This window comes from Dromiciops gliroides, chromosome 1 (genome assembly GCF_019393635.1).
Source record: "Dromiciops gliroides isolate mDroGli1 chromosome 1, mDroGli1.pri, whole genome shotgun sequence".
NCBI lineage: Eukaryota > Metazoa > Chordata > Mammalia > Microbiotheria > Microbiotheriidae > Dromiciops > Dromiciops gliroides.
The window spans coordinates 239025758-239049000 of NC_057861.1; the positions used below are offsets into that span (position 1 = coordinate 239025758).

Genomic DNA, 23243 nt, shown 5'->3' on the forward strand with positions numbered 1-23243 from the left:
AAATTCTTCTCTGACATATTTGAAAAATTTCCCTGATATGTAATTGGAGCTGTTTAACCTGGTAGTTTAAGTGACAGAAATGCAATGGTATTTTTTAATAATGAAAATTCCATAAATGATAATTATGTATTTTGCATGTACCTTAATATCAGAGTACATTTTAAATAAATCAATTATTAAATGTGTGATGTTGGGTATGTTATAGAAGGGACTACTTTCAGGTACAAATTGGATTAAATGATCTCTGAGGGCCTGATACTTTGTGATTCAAACACTGAGTAACAGTGCTTTTGGCACATGTGGAATGACCGAAGTATGAACTTGAAAAATTACACCTTGATGAATTTTAAAACGTGTTTTAAGGGGGCTGCTAGGTGGCGCAGTGGATAAAGCACCAGCCCTGGATTCAGGAGTACCTGAGTTCAAATCCAGCCTCAGACACTTTACACTTACTAGGTGTGTGACCCTGGGCAAGTCACTTAACCCCCATTGCCCTGCAAAACAAACGAACAAAACGTGTTTTAAAATAATTTGTCCTCTCCTTTTTTAAAGGTATATAGATGAGGCATATGGATTTGCATTTGACATCTTTATAACCAATGTAATCTCAAAAACCTACAATTCCCAGTCCTCCAAAATAAGGGAAAATAGATTACAAAACATGACTGCTTTAAAGGTCATAACTTCTTTAAATAAAACAAATAAGAGATACTTAATTTACAACTGAAATGGAATTTCAGCTTGAAATAGAATTATACTGAGCCAAAGGACAAAAATAGCTCTTCATTTACCCACAGTTTGTACATACTAAATATCCACTGAAATGAAAATGAGCTGAACTTGCCAAAAATATCAGCATCTAGGCTGAAACCAAACTTTAATGAAACCAGAAAGTGAAAGCAAAGTTAACATTTCAATCCAGAGACTCTAACCCACCACTGTATACATTATCTCCACCAACACACATTTCAAGCATTTTTCTATTTTGGAAGAGCTGTCCAGATAACAGAACTATGCCTTCAAAAATCAAATACTGTACTATATTCAAAATAAAATCCAGAAATTTATAACAGCTTTTAAACAATGATCAAAATGGGTTTTTTAGGCATTCAGCTACATTTATCTTCTCTTCATATCTCCATCCCTCCCTCCATTTGGGGGCCCCCCTCCCTCCCCAGCAAATCATCACCAGCATACCAGGATGCATATAGCTATATATTTCTCAATGATTTCAACCAAAAGCTCAAAAAGAACGCTTAGGGATAAACAAAAAATGTTAACTAATACTAAAAATTTAAAGTTAAGAGCCTCTTAACACCCATATCATTTCCATTTCTTTCTTCCGTACATTTTTTAAGCTTGGTTTCTAAACAACCCACGGTAAGTTCATCTCAATGTCAACCGGGATAGTGATAGGCAACAAATCACTAACTTGGAAGGTTATTTAGGACAACAATTTCTTTCATTGCCTCCTATCCTAGACCCATTTGAACTGTTACCAGAATTTAGCAAAAAATAAACAAACAAAAAAACTCAAGGGGTATTTAACTCTTCTTCCTTCTCTTTACCCGAGCAATACCTACCCCACCTCCCAAGAAGACAACCTAAGCATTCACCTTGCAGTATTTTCCTAAGTCAGGCACGACAGGGGTCAGCTTCCTGTTCTTCACCCCACCCCAACTAATTCTCAGGGACTGCGCACCCCCCCCCCCAAGGCTGGCCAGAAGCCATTCATGCAGATTCTTGGCTCAAGTCCAGTCTTTCTCTCCTTTGCAACCCATTTCAGAGGCTGCTAACCTGGCCACATCAATAACAACCCCCCACCCCCACCCCCGCCCCTCCTGCATACAAGCTTGAATACAGCTGGCTCCTTCGGACAGTTTCCCCGGATGCCAATTCAGTCCTAGCTGCTGCAGCAGCACCCCCTCCCCCATCACCCCCTTCCCAAGCTACAGCACCCCTGACCCTGGGCGGCCCCGCAGGATCTCCGGGTGCCCGGGCTCCGCTAGTTACCTTCTTCAGAGCTCGGCTTCAGAGACCAGCAGCAGAGCCACGCCAGTAGCTGCAGCCTTCAAGGTGGACGCGGGCTGCAGCCTCTCTACAAAAAGCTTATCACGAGAGAGGCGAGTCAGGGTCCCCGGGCCCGCTCCGGCCCCTGCACGCAGGCGGGACAAGTACTTGGAGTTTGTGGTTTCGGTGGGCGCCAGCCACGGGCCCTCGGCTCCCCGCAGAAGAGGCTTGAGCCGTCGGAGCTGCGCCCTCGGCAAATGGCCCAGGAGCTCTGCTTTCCTGCTCTGATCCTGGTCTTCTGCCCTTGTCTCCCTCCCTCCTTGCAGACAGGCACCGAGTCACATGTAGAAAACGGGAAAGGCGGGGCAAGCCGAGAGTGGAGGGAGGAGCGACCAGAGCCCCTGCAAACAACCCCTCAGGAAAAGGAGCAGAGCGGAGCAGCTGTCCGGATTTTTCTGGGACGGGAAGTAAGGAGCCTGCTACTTGGATGCAAGGAGCAGAGGCGCCTGCGAGGTCCTAAAGTGGGCTGTGTCCACAAGTACGCCCAGAAATGTAGGCTGGATCCGGACTTGACCCTCATCACCTTCTTGAGCTCTTCCCCAGTCGGCTTTTGCACCTACAGCCCCACCCCTTTTAAAAGTCAAAACAATCCTCTCCAACCCCTCCCTTTTGCCCTGAAGAAAGCTGCTTTGCTCTCATTTATTAACAGGACACACCAGTAAGACTTGCTGAGAACCTTTCGCAAATGCCTTCTCACTCACAAATTTATACATTTGAACCAACTTTCTAAGTTAAAAAAATGTCTTTTGTCCCCTCAGAAACAATTATGGTTCACCTACATAAAATCGTTTCTTATTAAAAATAGAATAACTGGATTTGGTGGGTTTGGAAGACTGTGCCTTTGCCTCTAAGGTCAGGTTCCATCTAGTCTGTATCTTTAAGATAAATACTCACATGTATTACATTATATGCGTGCGTGCGTGTGTGTGTGTGTGTGTGTGTGTGTTCCCTCATTAGAAAGTAAGGTCTCTGAGGGCAGGAGTTGTTTTTGCTTTTTCTTTAAATCCACCCACATTTAGCAAAGCACCTGCCCCATAGTGGGTAGTAAGCACCTCATAAATGCTTTTTGATGGACTGATTCGGGCAAAGTGAAAGAAGGATCAAAGTTTGTGCACAACACAATGAACACAATAAATGACTCACTTAGATTATACTTATACAGCAAAACCCCAATTACTCTGAATACTCAATAACTGAATTCCTGGTTAACTGGTAAGGGAAAGGACTAACAACTTTCAAACACTTATGAAAATCTTTCAAAAACATTTTTTAAACATGTCAGGCTACATTGTTGCCTTATTAAATACTCAATAGTGCCTATTAATGAACCTCTCTGATAACTGAAGTATTTGCAGCATTTCAAGGGCCATTACTGTAAATATAAATAAAAATTACTATGCAGGTCCTATGGATGCACCTATTGAGACTTGCATTGAAAGCATACCTAACCCTAAAGCTAGATTTGCTGAATCTTTCTTTTTTATTTTTTTGTTTCGAGAAATAGCTCTTGGGGGCATCTAGGTGGCGTAGTGGATAGAGCACTGTCCCTGGAGTCAGGAGGACCTGAGTTCAAATCTGGCCTCAGATACTTGACACATACTAGCTGTGTAACCCTGAACAAGTCACTTAATCCTCAGTGCCCTACCAAAAAAAAAAAAGAAAAGAAAAGAAAAAAAGAGGAAGGTACTAGAATTCAGAGGGTTTGGGAAAGGCTTCCAGTAGAAGATGCTATCTTAGGATGGCTTTAAAGGAAGCGAGGAGGGAGAGCATTCCAGGCATGGGGGACAGCCAGAGAAAATGCCCAGAGCCAAGAGATGAAGTGTCTTGTCTGTGAAACATCAAGGAAGCCTGGGTCATCAGACTGAGGATTACCTGGTAAAGGGTACAGAGAAAGAGGACTAGAAAGCTCAGGGGGCAGAGAGTGAGGGTTAGGTTATGAAGGGCTTTGAATGCCACACAGGATCATGTATTTGATCCTAGAAGTGACAGGGAACCACTGGAGTTAACTGAATTGAAGGGCAGGGGAGTATGGTATGGTGTGACATGGTCTACCTGTGCTTTCAGAAAACCTCTTTGGCAGCTGAATGGAGGATGGACTGAAGTGGGAATATGAAAAAATGCTCCAAGCCACTAATTATTAGAGAGATGCAAATTAAAATAACTCTCAGGTTCCACCTCACACCTATACCTGGCAACACTGACAAAAAAAAGGCAATGACAATGTTGGAGGGACTGAGGGCAAAGTCACATTGATGTACTTTTGGTGGAGTTGTGAGTTAGCCATTCTAGAAAGCAATTTTGGAACTGCCCCCAAAGTTAGTGTGTATATATTCTTTGACCTACCAAATACCAGAAGGAGGCCTATTCCCCAAAAAGGTCAAAAAAGAAAAGGTTTTATAATATTTTAATAGATCTTTTTGTAGTGACAAAGAACTAGAAATTAAGGGGCTATGCATCAATTGAAGAATGCCTGAATGATGACATATAAATGTAATGTGTTGCAAAAAATGAAGAGACAGTTTCAGAGAAGCCCAAGAACACTTTTATAAAGTGATCTGAAGTGAAATGAGCAGAGTGAGAACAATTTATACTATAACATCAACAGTTTAAAAATGAACAACTCTGAAAGTCTTAAGAAGTCTTATCAAATGAATGAAATGACAGCCATGATTCTAGGAGATGGATGACAAATACTGCGACCTACCTACCACCTGACAGAAACGATGCAGAATGAGGCACATTGTTAGACGTGGTCAATATTCTCTCCCCACCTTCTCTACAACAGGGATAGGGGAGAAGGGAGGAAGGTGGAAGAAAAAAAAATTATTAAAAAAAGAAATTGAGGTTAAGTGTTAAGCAACTTGCCTCAATCAAACCAATAGTCAGAGCCAAGATTTTCAACTCAAATCCTAGGACTCCAAGTCCAGCTATAATTAGGTATGAAATAGCTCTAAGCACTACATTTCTCTCAGAAATAAAAGGTATGCCAGTAATGCTTTCTGTTGTCAAATCATAATTCTTTGCTTCTCGTGGTCACTTCCAAATTCTCCCTGTGATCACTCAGCAATTTCTCCTCCTTTGAAGTTTACTGCCATCCAAATTTATTACCTATTCCTGAACCTGACTGTCATTACCAGCAAACCAGTAACACTAAGTTCCATGCTTAAATTAGTCTCCCTCTTCACCAAAACTCCTGACCTCATACTAGGAACTTCAAAATATATATTGATTTTCCCTCAAATATTCTAACTTGAGTTCCTCGATCTCATCAACTATCAGGACCTACATTTTATAATCCTCAAGTATACATAGGAAAGGTCACATTTTTGATCTTCCATTACCCAAATGTATTTCACCTCTATGTTCAGGAACTCTGAAATTTATCTGATGACATGCTCAGCTGAGAGCTTACGACATACCTGGCCAAAGAAATGAAAGCTATTCACAGAAACCTTGAATATCCCTCTAATGTCATCCAGTACTATTCTGTCTTCTACTCCAGAGACACATTCTTGCCAAAGCTAACTCTTCTATATGTACACTTGATCTCAGGTAGTCCTGTCTTCTCCAAGCAGATTGCCTCCGTTATCATCCTTATTCTCTAATCTTCAATCTCTTCCTATCTACTGGTATTCCTTCCATGCCACTACAAATATGCTCCAGTGTCCACATCTTTAAATCATTTGATCTGATCATCTGATCTTGACCATGACTTCCAAATTCATCATTCAACTGAAACTGATCTCTCCAAAATTACCAGTGATCTAACTGCCAAATCAGATAGCTTTTTCTCAATCCCCATCCTTATTGACTTGTCTACAGCATTTTGACACTGTTGACTACAATCTCCTCCTGCACACTCTCTTCCCTCTACGTTTCAATGACACTGCTTTCTCTTAGTGCTCCTACTACTTGTCTGACTGCTCCTTCTTAAATCTTTGGCCAGATCTTAAGCCATGAACCACTCATTAGTGTCCCCAACACTAACTAGGCCCTCTTCTCCTTTCTCTATGCTCTCACTTAATAATCTTATCAGTTTCCCATGAATTCAATGATTATCTATATTCAGTTAAGATCAGATCTTATATCTAGCCCAACTTCTATCCAATGCACCAGTCCTGCATTACCAATTGTCTACTGAACATTTTGAACTGTATGCCCAACAGGCATTTTAAACTCAAAAAGTCCAAAACAGAATTCATTGTTCTTTCCCCTCAAAACTACTCCTATTTTTAACAACGGATGCTGTTGTTCAGTTCTTTCAGTTGTGTCTGACTCTTGGTGGCCCCATTTGGGTTTTGCTTGGCAAAGATACTGAAGTGGTTTGCCATTTCCTTCTCTAGCTCCTTTTGCAAGTGAGAAAACTGAGGTAACAGAGTTAAGTGACTTGTCCAGGGTCACACAGCTAGTAAGTGTCTGAGGCCAGATTTGAACTCAGGAAGATGGGTCTCACTGACTCCAGGCACTCTATCCACTGTGCCACTTAGCTGCCTTTTATCAAGGGTAATATCATCTAAAACCCCATAACCTATTTCTATCAAGGGCCAGTCACTTAGGCCTTTACATCCTCTCTCATTCACCCCACGAGTCTAATCTATTGTTAAATTTGTATTTTCCAATATTCATGCAGCCATGACCCTAGTTCAAGCCATCATAATCTCTCACCTGAGTTATTATGATAGCCTACTACTACCTGGTGTCACTGCACAAGTCTATCCTCATTTTTTTTTAATCCAATTTTGTTTTTCTTAATCAAGTAAAATCCACCTTCTCACCCTTCACCCTGAGACAGGAAAAAAATCACAAAACTATTACAAACATATAGCCAAACAAAACACATTTCTGCATTGACCATGTCTAAAAGAATATATGTATAATTTACACATATGCACAGATATATAGATGTCAATACATATATACATACATCTATATATAGACCTGTTATACACATGTATATCTATCCATCCCTCCATCATTTATTTATCCATCGCTCCATCATCATTCATCCATCCATTTATCTACCTATCCCTCCATCACCTATCTATCCATCCATCCCTCTATCTTCCATTCATCCATCCAACTATCCATCCACCTTCTGAGTTTTTCCCTTCCCTATCAGGAGGTAAGTAGCATGTTTCATCATTTTTGTTGTTGAGTTATTTTAGTCGTGTCCTACTCTTCATGGCCTCCTTGAAGGGTTTTCTTGGCAAAGATACTGGAGTGATATCATTCCCTTCTCCAGCTCTTGTTATAGATGAGGAAACTAAGGCAAACAGAAATAAGTAAATTGCCCAGGGTCACACAGCTAGTAAGTTTGAACTCATGAAGATGAGTCTGATTTCAAGCCCAGTGCAGTAGCCACTGTGCCACCTAGATGCCCTGTTTCCTTATTAGTTCTCTGGAAAAAATGACTGGACATTATACCAATCAAAAGTCCTAATGGGTCTTTCAAAAATGTTTATCTTTACAATATTATTGTTGCTGTTTATTTCTAACTCTTCATGACTCCATGAACCATACTATCCATGAGGTTTCCTTGGCAAAGATACAGAAGTTGTTTGCCATTTCCTTCTCTAGTGGATTAAGGCAAACAGAGGTTAAGTGACTTGCCCAGAGTCACACAGCTACTAAGTGTCTGAAGCAGGATTTGAATTCAGGTCTTCCTGACTCCAGGCCCAACAATCTATCCATTATCTCACCTAGCTGCCTATATTTGCCATAGCAGTAAGGTCCATCTAGCTTTGATCCCATATTCCACTACAGGTTTACTTGTTAGTCTAAGAAAATAATGGGCTTTGCCAACTCCCAAAGGCCCCAGTTGGGAATTATTTGGACTGCTTGGATTGACTGAGATTGACTGACTTCGCTGATTAGCGTACTTAAAATTAATACAATTGAAACTACACCTGCCTGACACTGAAGAGGGTGTGTGTTCTCAGAGACTTCGGACTGTGACCTCAACCAAGGGTCTACCCTCAAGTCCAGCGAACCAATGGATTTGGGTGATGCTAGCCAATTAGCTTGAAGCAGGGTGGACGGAGAGAAAGCTTGCTCAGTTCATTGCTCGAACAAGCTTGTGATGGAGGAACTGGAAGAAGAAGCTGGCCAGGCTGAACTTTTATCTCTCTTCTAGGGTAGACAGGCATTTTCTTGGCTTTCTGACCCAGGTGTTCTCTTTTTTACTAATAAATTCTTAATGCTAAATCTTCTAATTTATAAGTAAACCCAAGCTAGCTTTTCCTACATTTGGGAGAGGAATAAGGTGACCACACATTAGATTTTAAATGTTACATTAGGCTAAAGGCTAAATGTCATCACTCTGCTACTAGGATCACAGCTACACAGTTATACTTCTGTAACTTGCTCCTTGCTAAGAACAGAGCTACAGCTTATGTTTGTGACCCTTCCTATCTACCCCTGTATGTAGGATTCAGAACTGGATAGAAGGTGAAAAAGCTGCCAGGTAGTACCCATTCCTGTACCCGGGCTTATTCTGGGATTCCCTGAAATCTCTTTCTGTCCAGTTTCCCTGTCTTGGCCTTCTTTCAGCTCCTTGTGCTGAAAAGTTCTATGTTGTACTCACTCCTGGCCAGACCCTGCCCCCAGTGTATGAAGACCACCATCTCTCCTTCTAAAGTTGCCTCTGACTGAAAAAAAAATTCACTATGGCTTTTTCTTTGCTTTCCCAATCAGAACTCAAGTCTAGTGCATTTTCAAGATTGCTGAAAAGGGATAGTGGAGAGCTAGGTCAAAGGCAGCTAGATGGCTCAGTGGATAGAGCACTGGCCTGGAGAGAGGAAGACCTGAGTTCAAATTTGACTTCAGACACTCACTAGTTGTGTGACCTTAGGCAAGTTACTTAACCTCTGTTTGCCTTAACTCACTGAAAAAAGAAATGGAAAACCATTCCAGTATCTTTGCCAAGAAAACCCGCTTTGGGGTCATGAAGTGTTGGACATGATTGAATGACTGAACAAGGCTGTACTTCTCACCTTTTTCCATGCTTCTCTTAAGATCAAGACACAAAAGAACTACTCTCAGGCTTCCTGTCCCATTAGAGTCCTTCTAGGACACTTCATGATGACAAGTTTCAGAGATGACACAAATATCATCTCATCATATTAAAATAAGTAGTTTATCTTAGTTTAGTCCTTTTTAATCTTTTTATATTTCTGTTTAACTTTAAACTTCAAAGTTCTATGAAGCTTCTATGCAGTTCCACTCTTTTCATCAGGAATCCTTGGAAGTCTTCCATCTCATTACAGGACAATTATTTCCCTACATGATTACACTCATTTTTGCTGGCTAAGTTATTCTTGTCTGTAAGCCCATATCCTTTGTCCTCTTAGAATATCTTCACACTCCTAAACATTGCTAAGTCATGTGGGGTCCTGACCATGGATCCCTGATACTTAAATTCTTTCTTTCTGACTTCTTGAAACATTTCTTTTCTCTGACCTGGGAGCTCTGGATTTTGGCTATCATGTTCTTGGGACACCTCATTTTGGAGTTTCTTCAGAAGTTGCAGGTGAATTTGATATGTACTTTGCTCTCTGGCTGTACACTAAGTACTTTTCTTCTAAGATTTCTTGAAATATGAAATATTGTTTTGGTCATGGCATTCAAGTAGTATAATGATTAAAAAAATTTTTTCTCCTCAATCTGTTTTACAGGTCAGCCATTTTTGCTATGAGATGCCTAACATTTTCTTCTATATTTTCAATCTTTTTGCTTGGTTTTAATATTTCTTGATTTACTATTTATTTAATATTGTCTCAGAAGGTTTTTGGCTTCAATTTGGTCTATTCGAATTTTCAGGGAATTTATTTGGGCAAGCTTTTGTACTTCTTATGCCAAGCAATTACTTCCATTTCCAATTCTTTCTTCCATAGCTTTCATTTCTTTTCCATGTTTTCTCCTTAAGAACTCTCATTTCATTTAAAAAAACATTTTTAGCTCTCCCCCCCCCCCCAATGCCTGCTTTAATTCTTCCAGGAATTCTAGTTGAATTTGTCCCTGGGCTGTTGTTTTTTGCTTTGTAGGTATTTCACATACAGTTAATTACGTCCAACGTGTTAAAACATTCCTAAAAGGAGCTATTTTTCTTTGTATTAGAACTTAGAAGAGTATGTGACACTAAGTATGACATTAATAAATGCCTATGGATGACTATTTGATTATAACCACCCATGAGAGTGACCTGAAATGAAGAAAAACAAATCATAAGAATCTGCCAGCTACACGATAGCTTCCCCACTTAGGGACTCAGTCTCCTCATCTGTAAAATGAATGAGTTGGACTAGATGACCTCCATGATTACTTGTAGTCCCAATATTCTATGAATTTATAAATTGGCAAAATAATCTGAGGCATAATTTTGACTCAGTTAATCTCCTGCTCAAAATCCTTCAGTAGTTCCCTATTGCCTTTAGAATGAAATATAGACTGTTTACAGAGTCTTTTACTTAAGCCTCTCCACATTCTGGTTCCAACCTACTTTTCCAAACTAATTTCACATCATTACCCTTTACACACTACAAGCTGAATTTCTGGGTGCAAATCCTATTATCCAAGCTATTTCCAAACCTGATATTTCATCTTCTCATTCTACACTGGGAGAGGCTAGATACTTGAAATGCACTCCCTCCTCATCTTGTATTTTCCTTCAAAATTCAACTCAAGTATCTAACTCCTCTCAGAAACCTTTCCACATCTCACAGAGTTTTTAAAACTTCATCTCTAAATACTGCCCTCCCCCACCAAAAAAACCAACCCCAGTTTCTGATTTAGATGAACAATATTGTAAAAATTCACAGTACTACTTAAATTGTGAAAAAAAAAACTTTCATCAATATTTTAGTTTTGGGGCTCTATAGTAGGAGACTACAAATCTATAACTTTGGGTTAAATCTATAACTTTGGGTTACTTATACCTACCCCTTCTTGTTTGGTGAAGAGATTAAGACAATCATTCAAAGCTGCACAAGTTTCTCCAGAGGCTTCAGAGACAGCTTCAACTTTCTGAAGAAATGATGGAAGGATTTCTATAAACAAAAAAAAGCAACAAAATTAATGGGATTTTAGCAACCTGACATTACACAAATAGCTTCAAATACTATTGATGTGATTCTGTCTTTGAACTATACTGAGCAAATGATACAGAATCCATCATTATAAGCAGTTATATTACTGATTGAGGACTATATACCAGTTGTTGAGGAAGATACATACACACACACACACACACATATATATATATACACACACACATAAGATTATAATAATGATGATCATTATAAGATACTAATAACAATGATTATTATAAGATTATAATAATAATAACCCTATACTTGGTTTCAAAATCCAAATTCACAAATACAAGATGCAGACCTAATTCCAAAGAACAAACAGTTCCTGAAAAAAATATGTAGAGATTTTACTGGAATACAAGTAGAGTCAACAGTGTGACATGGCAAGTCAAAAAAGCTTATATAGGGGGCAGTGGATAAAGCTCTGGCCTTGGATTCAGGAGGACCTGAGTTCAAAGCCAGCCTTAGACACTTGACACTGTGTGACCCTGGGCAAGTTACTTAACCCTCATTGCCCTGAAAAACAAAAAACAAAAACAAAAACAAAACAAAACAAAAAAGCTTATATACTCTTAAGGTTCACTAAAAGAGACCTATTGTCTAAAATGAAGGTGGAGATAGTACCACTATACTCCAGTCAAATCACATCTAGAATTTCTGAGCACATTTTTAAAAGGGTTTTAACAAAATGGAGAAACATGCAGGGGAAGGAAACCATGGTGGTGAGGTGAATAGGAGCTGTGGAATAGGAAGATCAGATAAAGGGATTAGAGATGTTTATTTGAAAAACAGAATTAGGTAAGTACAGTCAATCTTCAACATTCCCATATTTAACTTTCATATCTTCAAGGATTTGCATAATTTCATTAGTTACCTCATTTTCATATTGGCAACTATGCACATTCATGGTTATGAATGGTAGAGAAAAAAACAAGAGGTACAACACACACAATTTTGTGCAGTAGCTGGTATCCTCCTAGGGGCTTCACTGGTCTTGTTCACACTACCATTGTAGAATAAAGACCTCAGTATGCATTCGGAATGTCAGAGGTGATGCCTAGATCTCATCAGTCTCAGTCTTCCAACAGCAGCAACTAAAGTCCCAGCAACCTCTCCCTTGGTTCTCAGAGTGGGCCAAGATAGGGAGGTATACGGCAGTATAGTACTGTTTGAAATCAATGGGCTTGTTTGTTTGTTTTTTTAACTGAGAAGTTAGCACAAAAGGTCACAGAATTCTAGGGAATTAATAGCAAGAAAGAATGTTTTGAATGTTACCAATTTTATTTTGTGTAATGCATTTTATGTGTTATTTCATAGTTACTGTGTTAGGAAAAGTGAATATTAACAGAATTAATGTTTTGCTATAAAGAACTGTATGAAGAAAAGCAATTTTTAGTGAAAGATTACAGTTTGGGGTTGTCATGAGAACCTAACCCCCTATTTCCCATAGGTTCAATGTATCAACATTTTTCTTACTTTCATACTATTTTTTAAGAATTACCCTCAAGAAAAAAATTGAAGATTGACTTTATATGATAGTGTTTTCAAGTACCTATCTAAAGGGCTATTATGTGAATAAGCTATTCTGCCTATCTCCAGAAATCATAACTATAAGCAATGAGTAAAAATTGGAGAGAAATGGGATAAAGTTTGATATAAAGAAAAATGGCATAAAAATAGGAGCTATCCAAAAGTGAAATTAGGCCAGTATAGTGGTAGCACACTCCTCTAATCCCTGCTGAGAAGGGAGAGGTTAGTGGATTGCTTGAGTTCAGGAGTTCTGATAAGCGGTAGGTAGTATCCACAGTTAGTCTGAAGTCAATATAGTAAGTCCCTGGGTAGAAGGGGCCTAAGGAAAGAAGGAGGGAAGAAAACAAGCATTTGTTAGACACTCGTGAGCCAGCAAGCACTGTACTAAGCACATTACAAAGATCTCAATTAATCCTCATGACTCTGGGAGGCAGTGCTGTTATGATCCCCATTTTATTTTACAGTTGAATAAAAAATAAGGCTGAAAGGGTAAGGAACTTGCCAGGGCCACACACTGATATCTGAGGCTGGATTTTAACTAAAGTTCTTCCCAATTGCAGGCCCAGAGCTCTGTACACACAGGTGCCACCTGTCATTGTTGGGTTCAGGCCCACAAGAAGTGGGGCAGGGAAGCAACAGTCAGAAGAACCTCAGTTCCTCATGTTTCCTCATGGAAGGTCTAATGTGAACTCCAGAGGACCAGTTGCAGGCCATGTCAGAGAAGGGATTCATGTTCAGGAACAGAGGGAAGAAGATGGCTTTGAGGTCTCTTCCAAATCTGAGGCTCAGCGATAACACTATGTGCCATGTCTGCCATAGAAATTCCCTAAAATAATCTCTATTCTCTGAGTTCTCATGAAACTTTGGTTACATTTCTCCTATGCATTTACCACAAATCAAATTTATACAGTTATTTGTGCAATGAATTATTTATTTTCCTGACTAGATTATAAACATCTTTAGAAATCATCATATTCAGTTTTGTATCCTAAATATAAATGCTTAATGAATATTTGTTAGAGCACACACCCATCACAATTATAATCTTACATACTTCTATTTAGTAATACTTCCTTAGTAATAAAGTGATTTAAGATTTTATCCTTAATAATAAAACCTAGACTACAAAACAGATGAATTTCAAAGAATGTTAAATATGACTTGATAAACCTCATTATGATTCTTTCAAACATAAGACAAAAGCTCCTTTAATATTTAACTGTGTAAGAGTAATTATGAGGCAAAAGACCTGACTAGCCCTTTAACAGATGGATAGTAGAGTGCTATATGCTAAGTCATCCAAGATAAGGTATAACAAATAAGAAACCAATGTATGCCTGTAAGAAATTTGTAATTTAATCTAATAATTTCCTATTTCCTAAAAGAAGTATAAGAACTGAAACCAATAATCCTGACATTTATTTTTTTAAACCTTTAAAAATCTGTACAATAACAATAATGATAATAAACTTTTAAGGTTTCAAAGCACTTTACATATTATCTCATTTGAATCTAAGGACCCAGAGAGCTAGGTGCTATTATTATCCCTGTTTTCTAGATGAGGAAACTGAGGTTAAGAGAAGTTAAAGTCCTGTTCAGGGTCACAGAGTTAGTAAGTATTTGAGGCAATATTTAAATGCAAGTCTTCCCAACTCTAAATTCAGCACTCTCTCTGCTATGCCAATTAGCTACCTATATAATCAAGCATTTAGTACAATGCAACACATGTGCTGAGTATTTAATTATGCATTTTCAAAAAATAGGCATAATTAGGATAGTGAAGGGGAAGGGAATAAGCATTGATATAGTGCCTGCTATTTGCCAGGTACTGTGCCTAAACACTATTTTTTTAAACAAATGTTATCTCAATTATCCTCATAATAGCCCTGCAAGATAGGTGCTATTATTATTAATCTAATTTTACAGTTGAGGAAACTGAGGCAAACAGAGATTAAGTGATCTGCCAAGGGTAACAGAACTAATAAGTATCTGAGGCCAGATTTGTACTCAGATCTTTCTGACTCCAGGCCCAGCACCATAAAAATATCCATTGCACCACCAACTGCTTCTGTTAGGCATACTTATGATTGTCCAAATAAAGCACGTGTTGCTAAAACAAATAGTTGACTTGGTTTTTTAATTTGTTTTGTGTGTAATCTCTCAAGGACCTGAATTGGCAGAAAATTCCTAAGAAAAATGACACAGCAACAGCAAGCCAATGTTGTGGTCTAAAACTAGGTTAAAAGTTATGTAATTGCACTGAAGAACTACAGTTCTCAAAAAGCAACCACAAACAAATTTTATTAACAGAGCCTGGTGAGAATGTACATATTATCATACAGGCACCTAGTAGAAGGCATTGGGTGTTTAATATTTGACATGGTACTGTTTCTACTTTGCTATTTAAAAGGAAATAAAATTGATATAGAAAAGTACCTATAATACTTAAATACATTTTGCCATTTAATAATTCATAACTAAAAGACAGCAGCCATTATGTTTTTGTACATATAAGCAAACAGTTATTTTTACTGCAAGTTTACTCTGAAATCTGTAATTTTTTAAGCAAAAGAACAGCCTTTTGGCAGGGGGGGGCAATTGGAGTAAAGTGACTTGCCCAGAGTCACAAAGGTATTAAGTATCTGAGGCTGGATTTGAACTCAGGCTTTTCTGACTCCAGAGTCAGTGCTCTATCCATTGCACCACATAGCTATCTCTAAAAATAGCTTTTAAAAATATGAAAATTGCTTTGTGATCTCATCTAAAATGCTTACATTTTAAAAGATATACTGGGGGCAGCTAGGTGGCATAGTAGATAAAACACCAGCCCTGGATTCAGGAGGACCTGAATTCAAATCCAACCTCAGACACTTGACACTTAATAGCTGTGTGACCCTGGACAAGTCACTTAACCCCAATTGCCTCACCAAAAAAAAAATAAATAAATAAACTGGGGGTGGTTAGGTAGCACAGTGGATAAAGCAATGGCCCTGGATTCAAGAGGACCTGAGTTCAAATATGACCTCAGACACTTGACGCTTATTAGCTGTGTGACCCTGGGCAAGTCACTTAACTCTCATTGCCCTGCAAATAAAAACACACACACACACACACACACACACACACACACAAACACACACGCCTGCCTTTCTGATGACAGGTTACACTTAAAATTTGGGAAGTTATCAATTTAAAATTAATAGGACTTATAGAAAGCATATTTATAGTTCAATGCTATCCCCCAAAAAAACTATCAAAGGGATACTTTATAAAATTAGATAAAATAATAAAAAATAAATCAGAGAAAAAAAGAAAAGGTAGCAATGAAGGGGGAATAACAATTCCAGACTTCAAGCGATATTATAAAGCAGCAATATTCAAAATCAATCAATCAATAAACATTTATTAAAAGTCTACTATGTGGGGCAGCTAGGTGGCGTAGTGGATAGAGCACCAGCCCTGGAGTCAGGAGGACCTGAGTTCAAATCCAGATCAGACACTTAACATTTAATAGCTGTGTGACACTCGGCAAGTCACTTAACCTCAATTACCTCACCAAAAAAAAAAAAAAAAAGTCTACTACGTGCCAGGCACCATGCTAAGCACTGGGGATACAAAAAAAAAAAGGCAAAAGACAGTCCCTGCCCTCAAAGCACTTATAATCTAAAAGGAGAGACATTAAAACAAATATATATAAAAGCAAGATAAAAAGGATAAAAAAAGGAAAAATTAACAAAGGGAAGGCACTAAAATTAAGAAGGTTTAGGGAAAACTTCCTGTAAAAGGAAAAATTATAGGACTTAAAGGAATCCAAGGAGTTCAGCAGTCAGGGTGGAAAAGGGAGAACATTCAAGGGATGAGCAATAGCTAGAAAGAATTCTGTGAACAGAGACGGAATACCTTGTTCATGGAACAACCAGGAGGCTAGTGTCACTAGATGGAAGAATACATGTTCAGGAGTAGGGTGTAAGAAGACTGGAAAGGTAGGAGGGGGCTAAGTTATGAACGCCAGAGTATTCTGTATTTACTCCCGGAGGCAAGAGGGAGCCACCAGAGTTTACGGAGTAGGAGGAATGTGACATGACTGCACCTGTGTTTTAGGAAAATCACTTTAATGGCTGAGAATAGATTGAGGTGAAGAGACACTTGAGGCAAGCAGACCCACCAGAAGACTACTGCAGGATTCAAGGCATGAGGTGATGAAGGCCTGCACTAGAGTGGTCTTCAAAAAAACTAATAAAATGGATAAACCCTTAGCTAATAAAAAAAAAGAATAAAGTAAAATCAAATCAATAAAACAGCAAATGAACAAGGTAATATCACAACACAAGTAGAAGAAATTAAAAAGGAATTATCAAAACCTATTAGGTGCAGTTACATGCTAACAAAACTGATAACACAAAAGAAATAGAGGAAAAGCCTCAAAAATATAAAATATCCAACCTATCAGAAGACCAGATAGGCATCTCAAATAACTGAATCTCAGAAAAGAAAACAGTTCTATCTGCAAAGAAACAATCAAAGAAAAAATTTCTTGGACCTAATAGATTCACAGGAGATTCCTATCAAACTTTTAAAGAAGTTAGTACTGGGGGCAGCTAGGTGGTGCAGTGGATAGAGCATTGGCCCTGGAGTCAGGAGTACCTGAGTTCAAATCCGGCCTCAGACACTTAACACTTACTAGCTGTGTGACCCTGGGTAAGTCACTTAACCCCAATTGCCTCACTAAAAAAAATAAAATTAAAAATTAAAATTAAAAAAAGAAGTTACTACTGATACTTTACAAATTATCTCCCAAAATTAAGAATCCTGTAAGAATCCTTTTTAATGAGACAAATATAAGTCCTAATTCCTAAACCAGAAAAGGATAATGATACATGGGAAGAAAACTATAGACCAATATCATTAGTGAACACTAATTCAAAAATTTTAAACAAAATCCTATCAAACAGACTATACCAACATATCTAAGAAAGCATTATGATTAAGTGGGATTTATACCAGGGAAACAATGATGGTTCAACCTAAAGAAAACAACATAATTAATCACATTAAAACCAAAACATCCATAACCACATTATCATCTCAGTAAAGAAAAAGTCTTTGACAAACTACACTTTTATGCCTAAAACTCCACAAAATATAGATATAAACATTTTGGCATTGGTTTAAAAAGCAAACACTATATGTCAATGAAACAGACAAGACAATGGAGAAACAAATAATACAATGGAGAATCAGAAACAATTGAATTAACAATCTAGTATTTGATATACTAGAAAACACAAATAACTTAGGAAAGAACTTACTGGATAAAAACTGTTAGGAAAATTAGAAAGTAGTCTGATATAAAATAGTCTTAGATTAACATGTTACAAAATATTCCACAATAAATTCTAAAGTGGATATTTGGCCTGACTATCAAAAGAGAACAGATAATATACCCTTCACAGCTGTAAGTAGGAGATGTAGTTTTAACCATGTGTGACAGAGGCAAGAATAAAAGATAAAATAGTTAATTTTGATTATATGAAATTTTAAAGCTTCTGCACATACAAAATCAATGCATCTAGATTAAGAAATGGTCAAATGGTAAAAAATATCAATATTTTCAGATAAGGCTTTAGTATTCAAGATATATAGGCAAGAGATATGTATATATACATATAGATATATCAACCAATCAATAAGCATTCATTAAGTGAATACGATTTGCTATATAGCTAATCCCATCACTTCCTAGCAAATAGAGGAAAAAGTAATGGAAGTGGTGTCAGATTTTATATTCTTTGACTCAAAGATCATTGCAGACAGAGAATGCAGCCATGAAATTAAAAGACACTTACTCCTCAGAAGGAAAGCTATGGTAAATCTGTACAGCATACTAAAAAGCAGAGACATCATCTTGTCAACAAAGGTTCATATAGTCAAAGCTATGTTTTTTCCAGCAATGTGGGCCCATGAGAGTGGAAATATAAGGAAATATAAGGAAAACTGAGTGCTACAGAATTGATGCTTTTCAATTGTGGTTCTGGAGAAGGCATCTGAGAGTCACTTAGGCAGCAAGGAGATCAAATCAGTCAATACATAAAGAAATTCAGGCTATTCACTGGAAGGTCAAATACTGAAGCTGATGTTTAAATACATTGACCACATAATGAGAAGACTGGACTCACTGGGGAAAAAAAGTGATGTTGGGAAAGATTGAAGGCAAAAGGAAAAGGGAATAGCAGAAAATGAGATGGATAGATAGTGTCATGGAAGCTGTGAATATGAGCTTGAACAGACTTTGGGAGATAGTGGAGGATAAAAGGGCCTGGCATGCTATTCTCAAAAGGGTCATAGAGAGTCAGACACAACTGAATAACCAAGCAACAAATGTGCCAGGCACTTTGCTAAGCAAAGGAGATACAAAAAAGGGCAAAAACGAGCACTTACCTTCAAGGAGATTATAATTTAAAGAGGGAGACAACATGAAAACAAATAGATAAAAGCAAGATGTATACAGGATAAATATGAAAAAAGGTAAAAGGGAAAGCACTGGAATTAAGATGTGTTAGGGAAGGCTTTCTGGGAAGGCAGGATTTTAGGACTTTAAAAAATCCAGGAAGGTCAGTTGTTGGAGCAGAGAAGGTAGAAGATTCCAAGAAAGAAAGGACAGCCGGAGAGAATAACCAGGGCTGAGAAATGAACTATGGCCCATTGGCCAATGGACTAATAATGGACTATAGACAGTGGACTGAGGAATGGACTACAGTCAAGAGGCCAGAATTACTGTATAAAAGAGTACATGCTGGGAAGTAAGGTATAAGAAGACTGGAAAAGTAGGGGAGGGCTAGGTTATGAAAGACTTTGAATGACAGAGTATTTTGTATTAACTCCTGGAGGCAACAGGGAATATTCTGAGTAGGAAGGTTACCTATGTTTAGGAAAATCACTTTGGTGACTAAATAAAGAATGGACTAGAGTGGGGAGAAACTTGAGGCAGGAAGGACTACCAGCAGTCTATTGCAATAATCAAGCTATAAGGGGAGGAGGGTCTTTACTAAAGGGTTAGCAGTGTCAGAGGAGAGAAGAGGAATATACAGGAGATGCTACAAAGGTGCAACGGAAAGATTTAGCAACAGCTTGGATATGGAGAGTGAAAGATATGGAGGAGTATAGAATAACTTTTAGGTTGCAGCCTGAGGAACTAGGAGGATTGGTGCTACTCTCTACAGTAAGAGAGGGAGGGTAGGGTTTAGGCAGGGAGGATTTAGGGGGACAGATAATAAGTTCTGTTTTGGACATATTGAATTCGGTAAAAAAATTTTTAATTTAAAAAATTTTTTGATGGGGGGGGGGAGCGGGACAACGAGGGTTAAGTGACTTGCCCAGGGTCACACAGCTAGTGTCAAGTGTCTGAGGCTGGATTTGAACTCAGGCCCCCTTGAATCCAGGGCCGGTGCTCCCCCTCCCTCAGGGACATACTGAATTGAAGATGCCTAATCTACAGTTTAAGATGTCTGAGAGGCAGCTAGGTGGCGCAGTGGATAAAGCACCGGCCCTGGATTCAGGAGGACCTGAGTTCAAATTGGCCGTCAGACACTTGACACTTACTAGCTGTGTGACCCTGGGCAAGTCACTTAATCCTCATTCCCCCCCACCCCCACCCCCAAAAAAAAGATGTCTGAAAGGCAGTTGAAGATACACGATTGGAAGTCAGCAGAGAGATTGGGGTAGGAAAATTAGATTTGAGAATCTTAAGCATAGAGATGGGAATGAAATTCATGGGAGCTGATAAGATCACTTAGTAAAGTAGTAAGAAGAGAATGGAGTTCAGGATAGAACCCTGAGGGATGCCTAGAGTTAGAAGGTATGATATGGAAGAGGATCTAGTAAAGGAAAATGAGAAAGAGTGATTAGATAAGAAGGCATAGAACCAGGAGAAAGTGGTATCCCAAAAATCTAGAGATCAAAGTTTCAAGGAAAAGAAAGTGATTGATTAATAGTGTCAAACGCTGCAAAGAATTCAAGGAGAATGAGAACTGAGAAAAGGCCATTGGATTTGACAACTAAGAGAGCATTGAAAAAAATAAAAATCAAAAAACAAAATCAAAAACAAAAAATAAATAAATTAATTTAAAAAAAGAGAGAGAGAGAGCATTGGTAACTTTGGAGAAAGCAGTTTCAGTGGAATAAGGTCAGAAGCCAGACTGTAAGGGGTTAAGAAGAAAGTGGGAAGAAAAAAAGTGGAGGCAACTATTTATAAATAGCCTTTTAAGGAGTTTAGACACAAAGGACAGAAGGTCCAAGTGAGGGTTTTTCAGGATGGGGAGATACCTTCCCCAACTCTTGCAGAAGTGGAATATTATATTTTTGTACTTTTTCAATGTATTTGTTGGTTTTGCTACTTTTCTTCTTTCTTCACTTAATATTTTTTCTTTAAAAATATTGTCATATAAGATCAGGGGTGAAGCAAGGATGCCCATTATCACCACGACTATTCAATATTGTACTAGAAATGTTAGCTATAGTAATAAGAGAAGAAAAAGTAATTGAAAGAATTAAAATAAGCAACGAGAAAACAAAACTATCACTCTTTGCAGATGATATGATGGTATACTTAGAGAATCCTAGAGAATCCACTAAAAAACTAGTTGAAATAATTAACAACTTTAACAAAACTGCAGGATATAAAATAAACCCACGTAAATCATTAGCATTTCTATATATTATCAGCGAAGCCCAGCAACATGAGATGAAAAGAGAAATTTCATTTAAAATAACTGTAGACAATATAAAGTATTTGGGAGTCTATGTGCCAAGACAAACTAAGAACTACATGAACACAATTACAAAACACTTTTCATACAAATAAAATCAGACCTAAACAATTGGAAAAAATATCAATTGCTAATAGGCTGAGTCAATATAATAAAAATGACAATTCTACCTAAGTTAATTTACTTCTTCAGTACTATACCAATCAAACTACCAAAAAGTCATTTTATAGAGCTAGACAAAATAATAACAAAATTCAACTGGAAGAACAAAAGGTCAAGAATATCAAGGAAATTAATGAAAAAAATGCAAAGGAAGGTAGTCCAGCCATAATAGATCTCAAACTATATTATAAGGTAGAAATCACCTGGCTAAGAAATAGAATGGTGGATCAGTGGAATGGACTAGGTACACAATACACTATAGTAAATGACCATAGTAATTTAGTGTTTGATAAATCCAAAGACCTCAGGCTTCTGGGTCAAGAATTCACTATTTGACAAAAATTTCTGGGAAAACTGGAAAAGAGTATGGCAGAAACTAGGTGGACCAACATCTTACATGGTATACCAAGATATAGTCAAAATGGGTGCAAGAGTTAGACATAAAGAAGAGCAAGGAATAATTTATCTGTCAGATCTATAGAGAAGGGAAGAATGAAAGACCAAACAAATGACAGAGAGCATTATGAGATGTAAAATGGATAATTTTTATTATATTAAATTTTAAAAGGTTTATGTAAACAAAACCAATGCAATCAAGATTAGAAGGAAAGGAGAAAGCTGGGAAACTTTTTATATTGTGTCTCTAATAAAGGCTTCATTTCTCAAATTTATAGAGTTGAGTCAAATTGATAAGAATATGAGTCATTTCCCAGTTGATAAATGGTCAAAGTATATGAGCAGACAGTTTTCAGATAAAGAAATTAAAGCTATCTTTGGGCATATGAAAAAAATGTTCTCAATCACTACTGATTAGAGAAATGCAAATTAAAACAGCTCTGAGGTACCATCTCACACCTATCGGATTGGCTAATTAGACAGAAAAGGAAAATGATAAATTTTGAAGGAGATATAGGAATATTGGGACACTAATGCACTGTTGGTGGAGTTATACACTGATTCAACCTTCTCAAGAGCAGTTTGGAACTATGCCCAAAGGGCTATAAAATCATGCATACCCTTTGACCCAGAAATACTAGATCTATATATTAAAGAATTTTTTAAAGGGAAAAGTACCTATTTGTACAAAAATATTTATAGTAGCTCTTCCTGTGGTGACAAAATTGGAAATTGAAGGGATGCGCATTAACTGGGAAATGGTGAACAAATTGTAGTATATGGATGTAATGGAATACTTTGTGCTATAAGAAATGATGAGTAGGCTGATTTTAGAAAAACCTGGAAAGACTTACATGAACTGATGTAAAGTGAAATAAATGATTAGAACCAGAAGAACATTGTACACAGTAACAGCAACATTGTATGATGATTAACTATGAATGATTTAGCTATTCTCAGCAATAAAATGATCCAAGATAATTCCAAAGGCTTCATGATAAAAAAAAAAAAACACTATCCATATTCAGATAAAGAACTGATGGAGGGGTAGCTAGGTGGTGCAGTGGATAGAGCACCGGCCCTGAAGTCAGAAGGATCTGAGTTCAAATCCAGCCTCAGACACTTAACACTTAATAGCTGTGTGACCCTAAGTAAGTCACTTAACCGCAATTGCCTCACCAAAAAAACCCAAAAAAACAAAAAAACACCACTACCACCTGGTGGAGTCTGA

At 37.8% G+C, this 23243-nt stretch overlaps 1 protein-coding gene across 2 annotated transcripts in view; it reads right to left on the reverse strand.

The window, feature by feature from the left end:
• Positions 1 to 23243, reverse strand: part of OSBPL1A (oxysterol binding protein like 1A) — a 316892-nt gene that overhangs the window by 219521 nt on the left and 74128 nt on the right. For both annotated transcript variants that reach the window (XM_043969592.1, XM_043969582.1), the window contains exon 14: positions 11008 to 11114. In XM_043969592.1, the coding sequence (XP_043825527.1) occupies positions 11008 to 11114 (107 nt within the window). The remainder of the gene's footprint in view (positions 1 to 11007; positions 11115 to 23243) is intronic.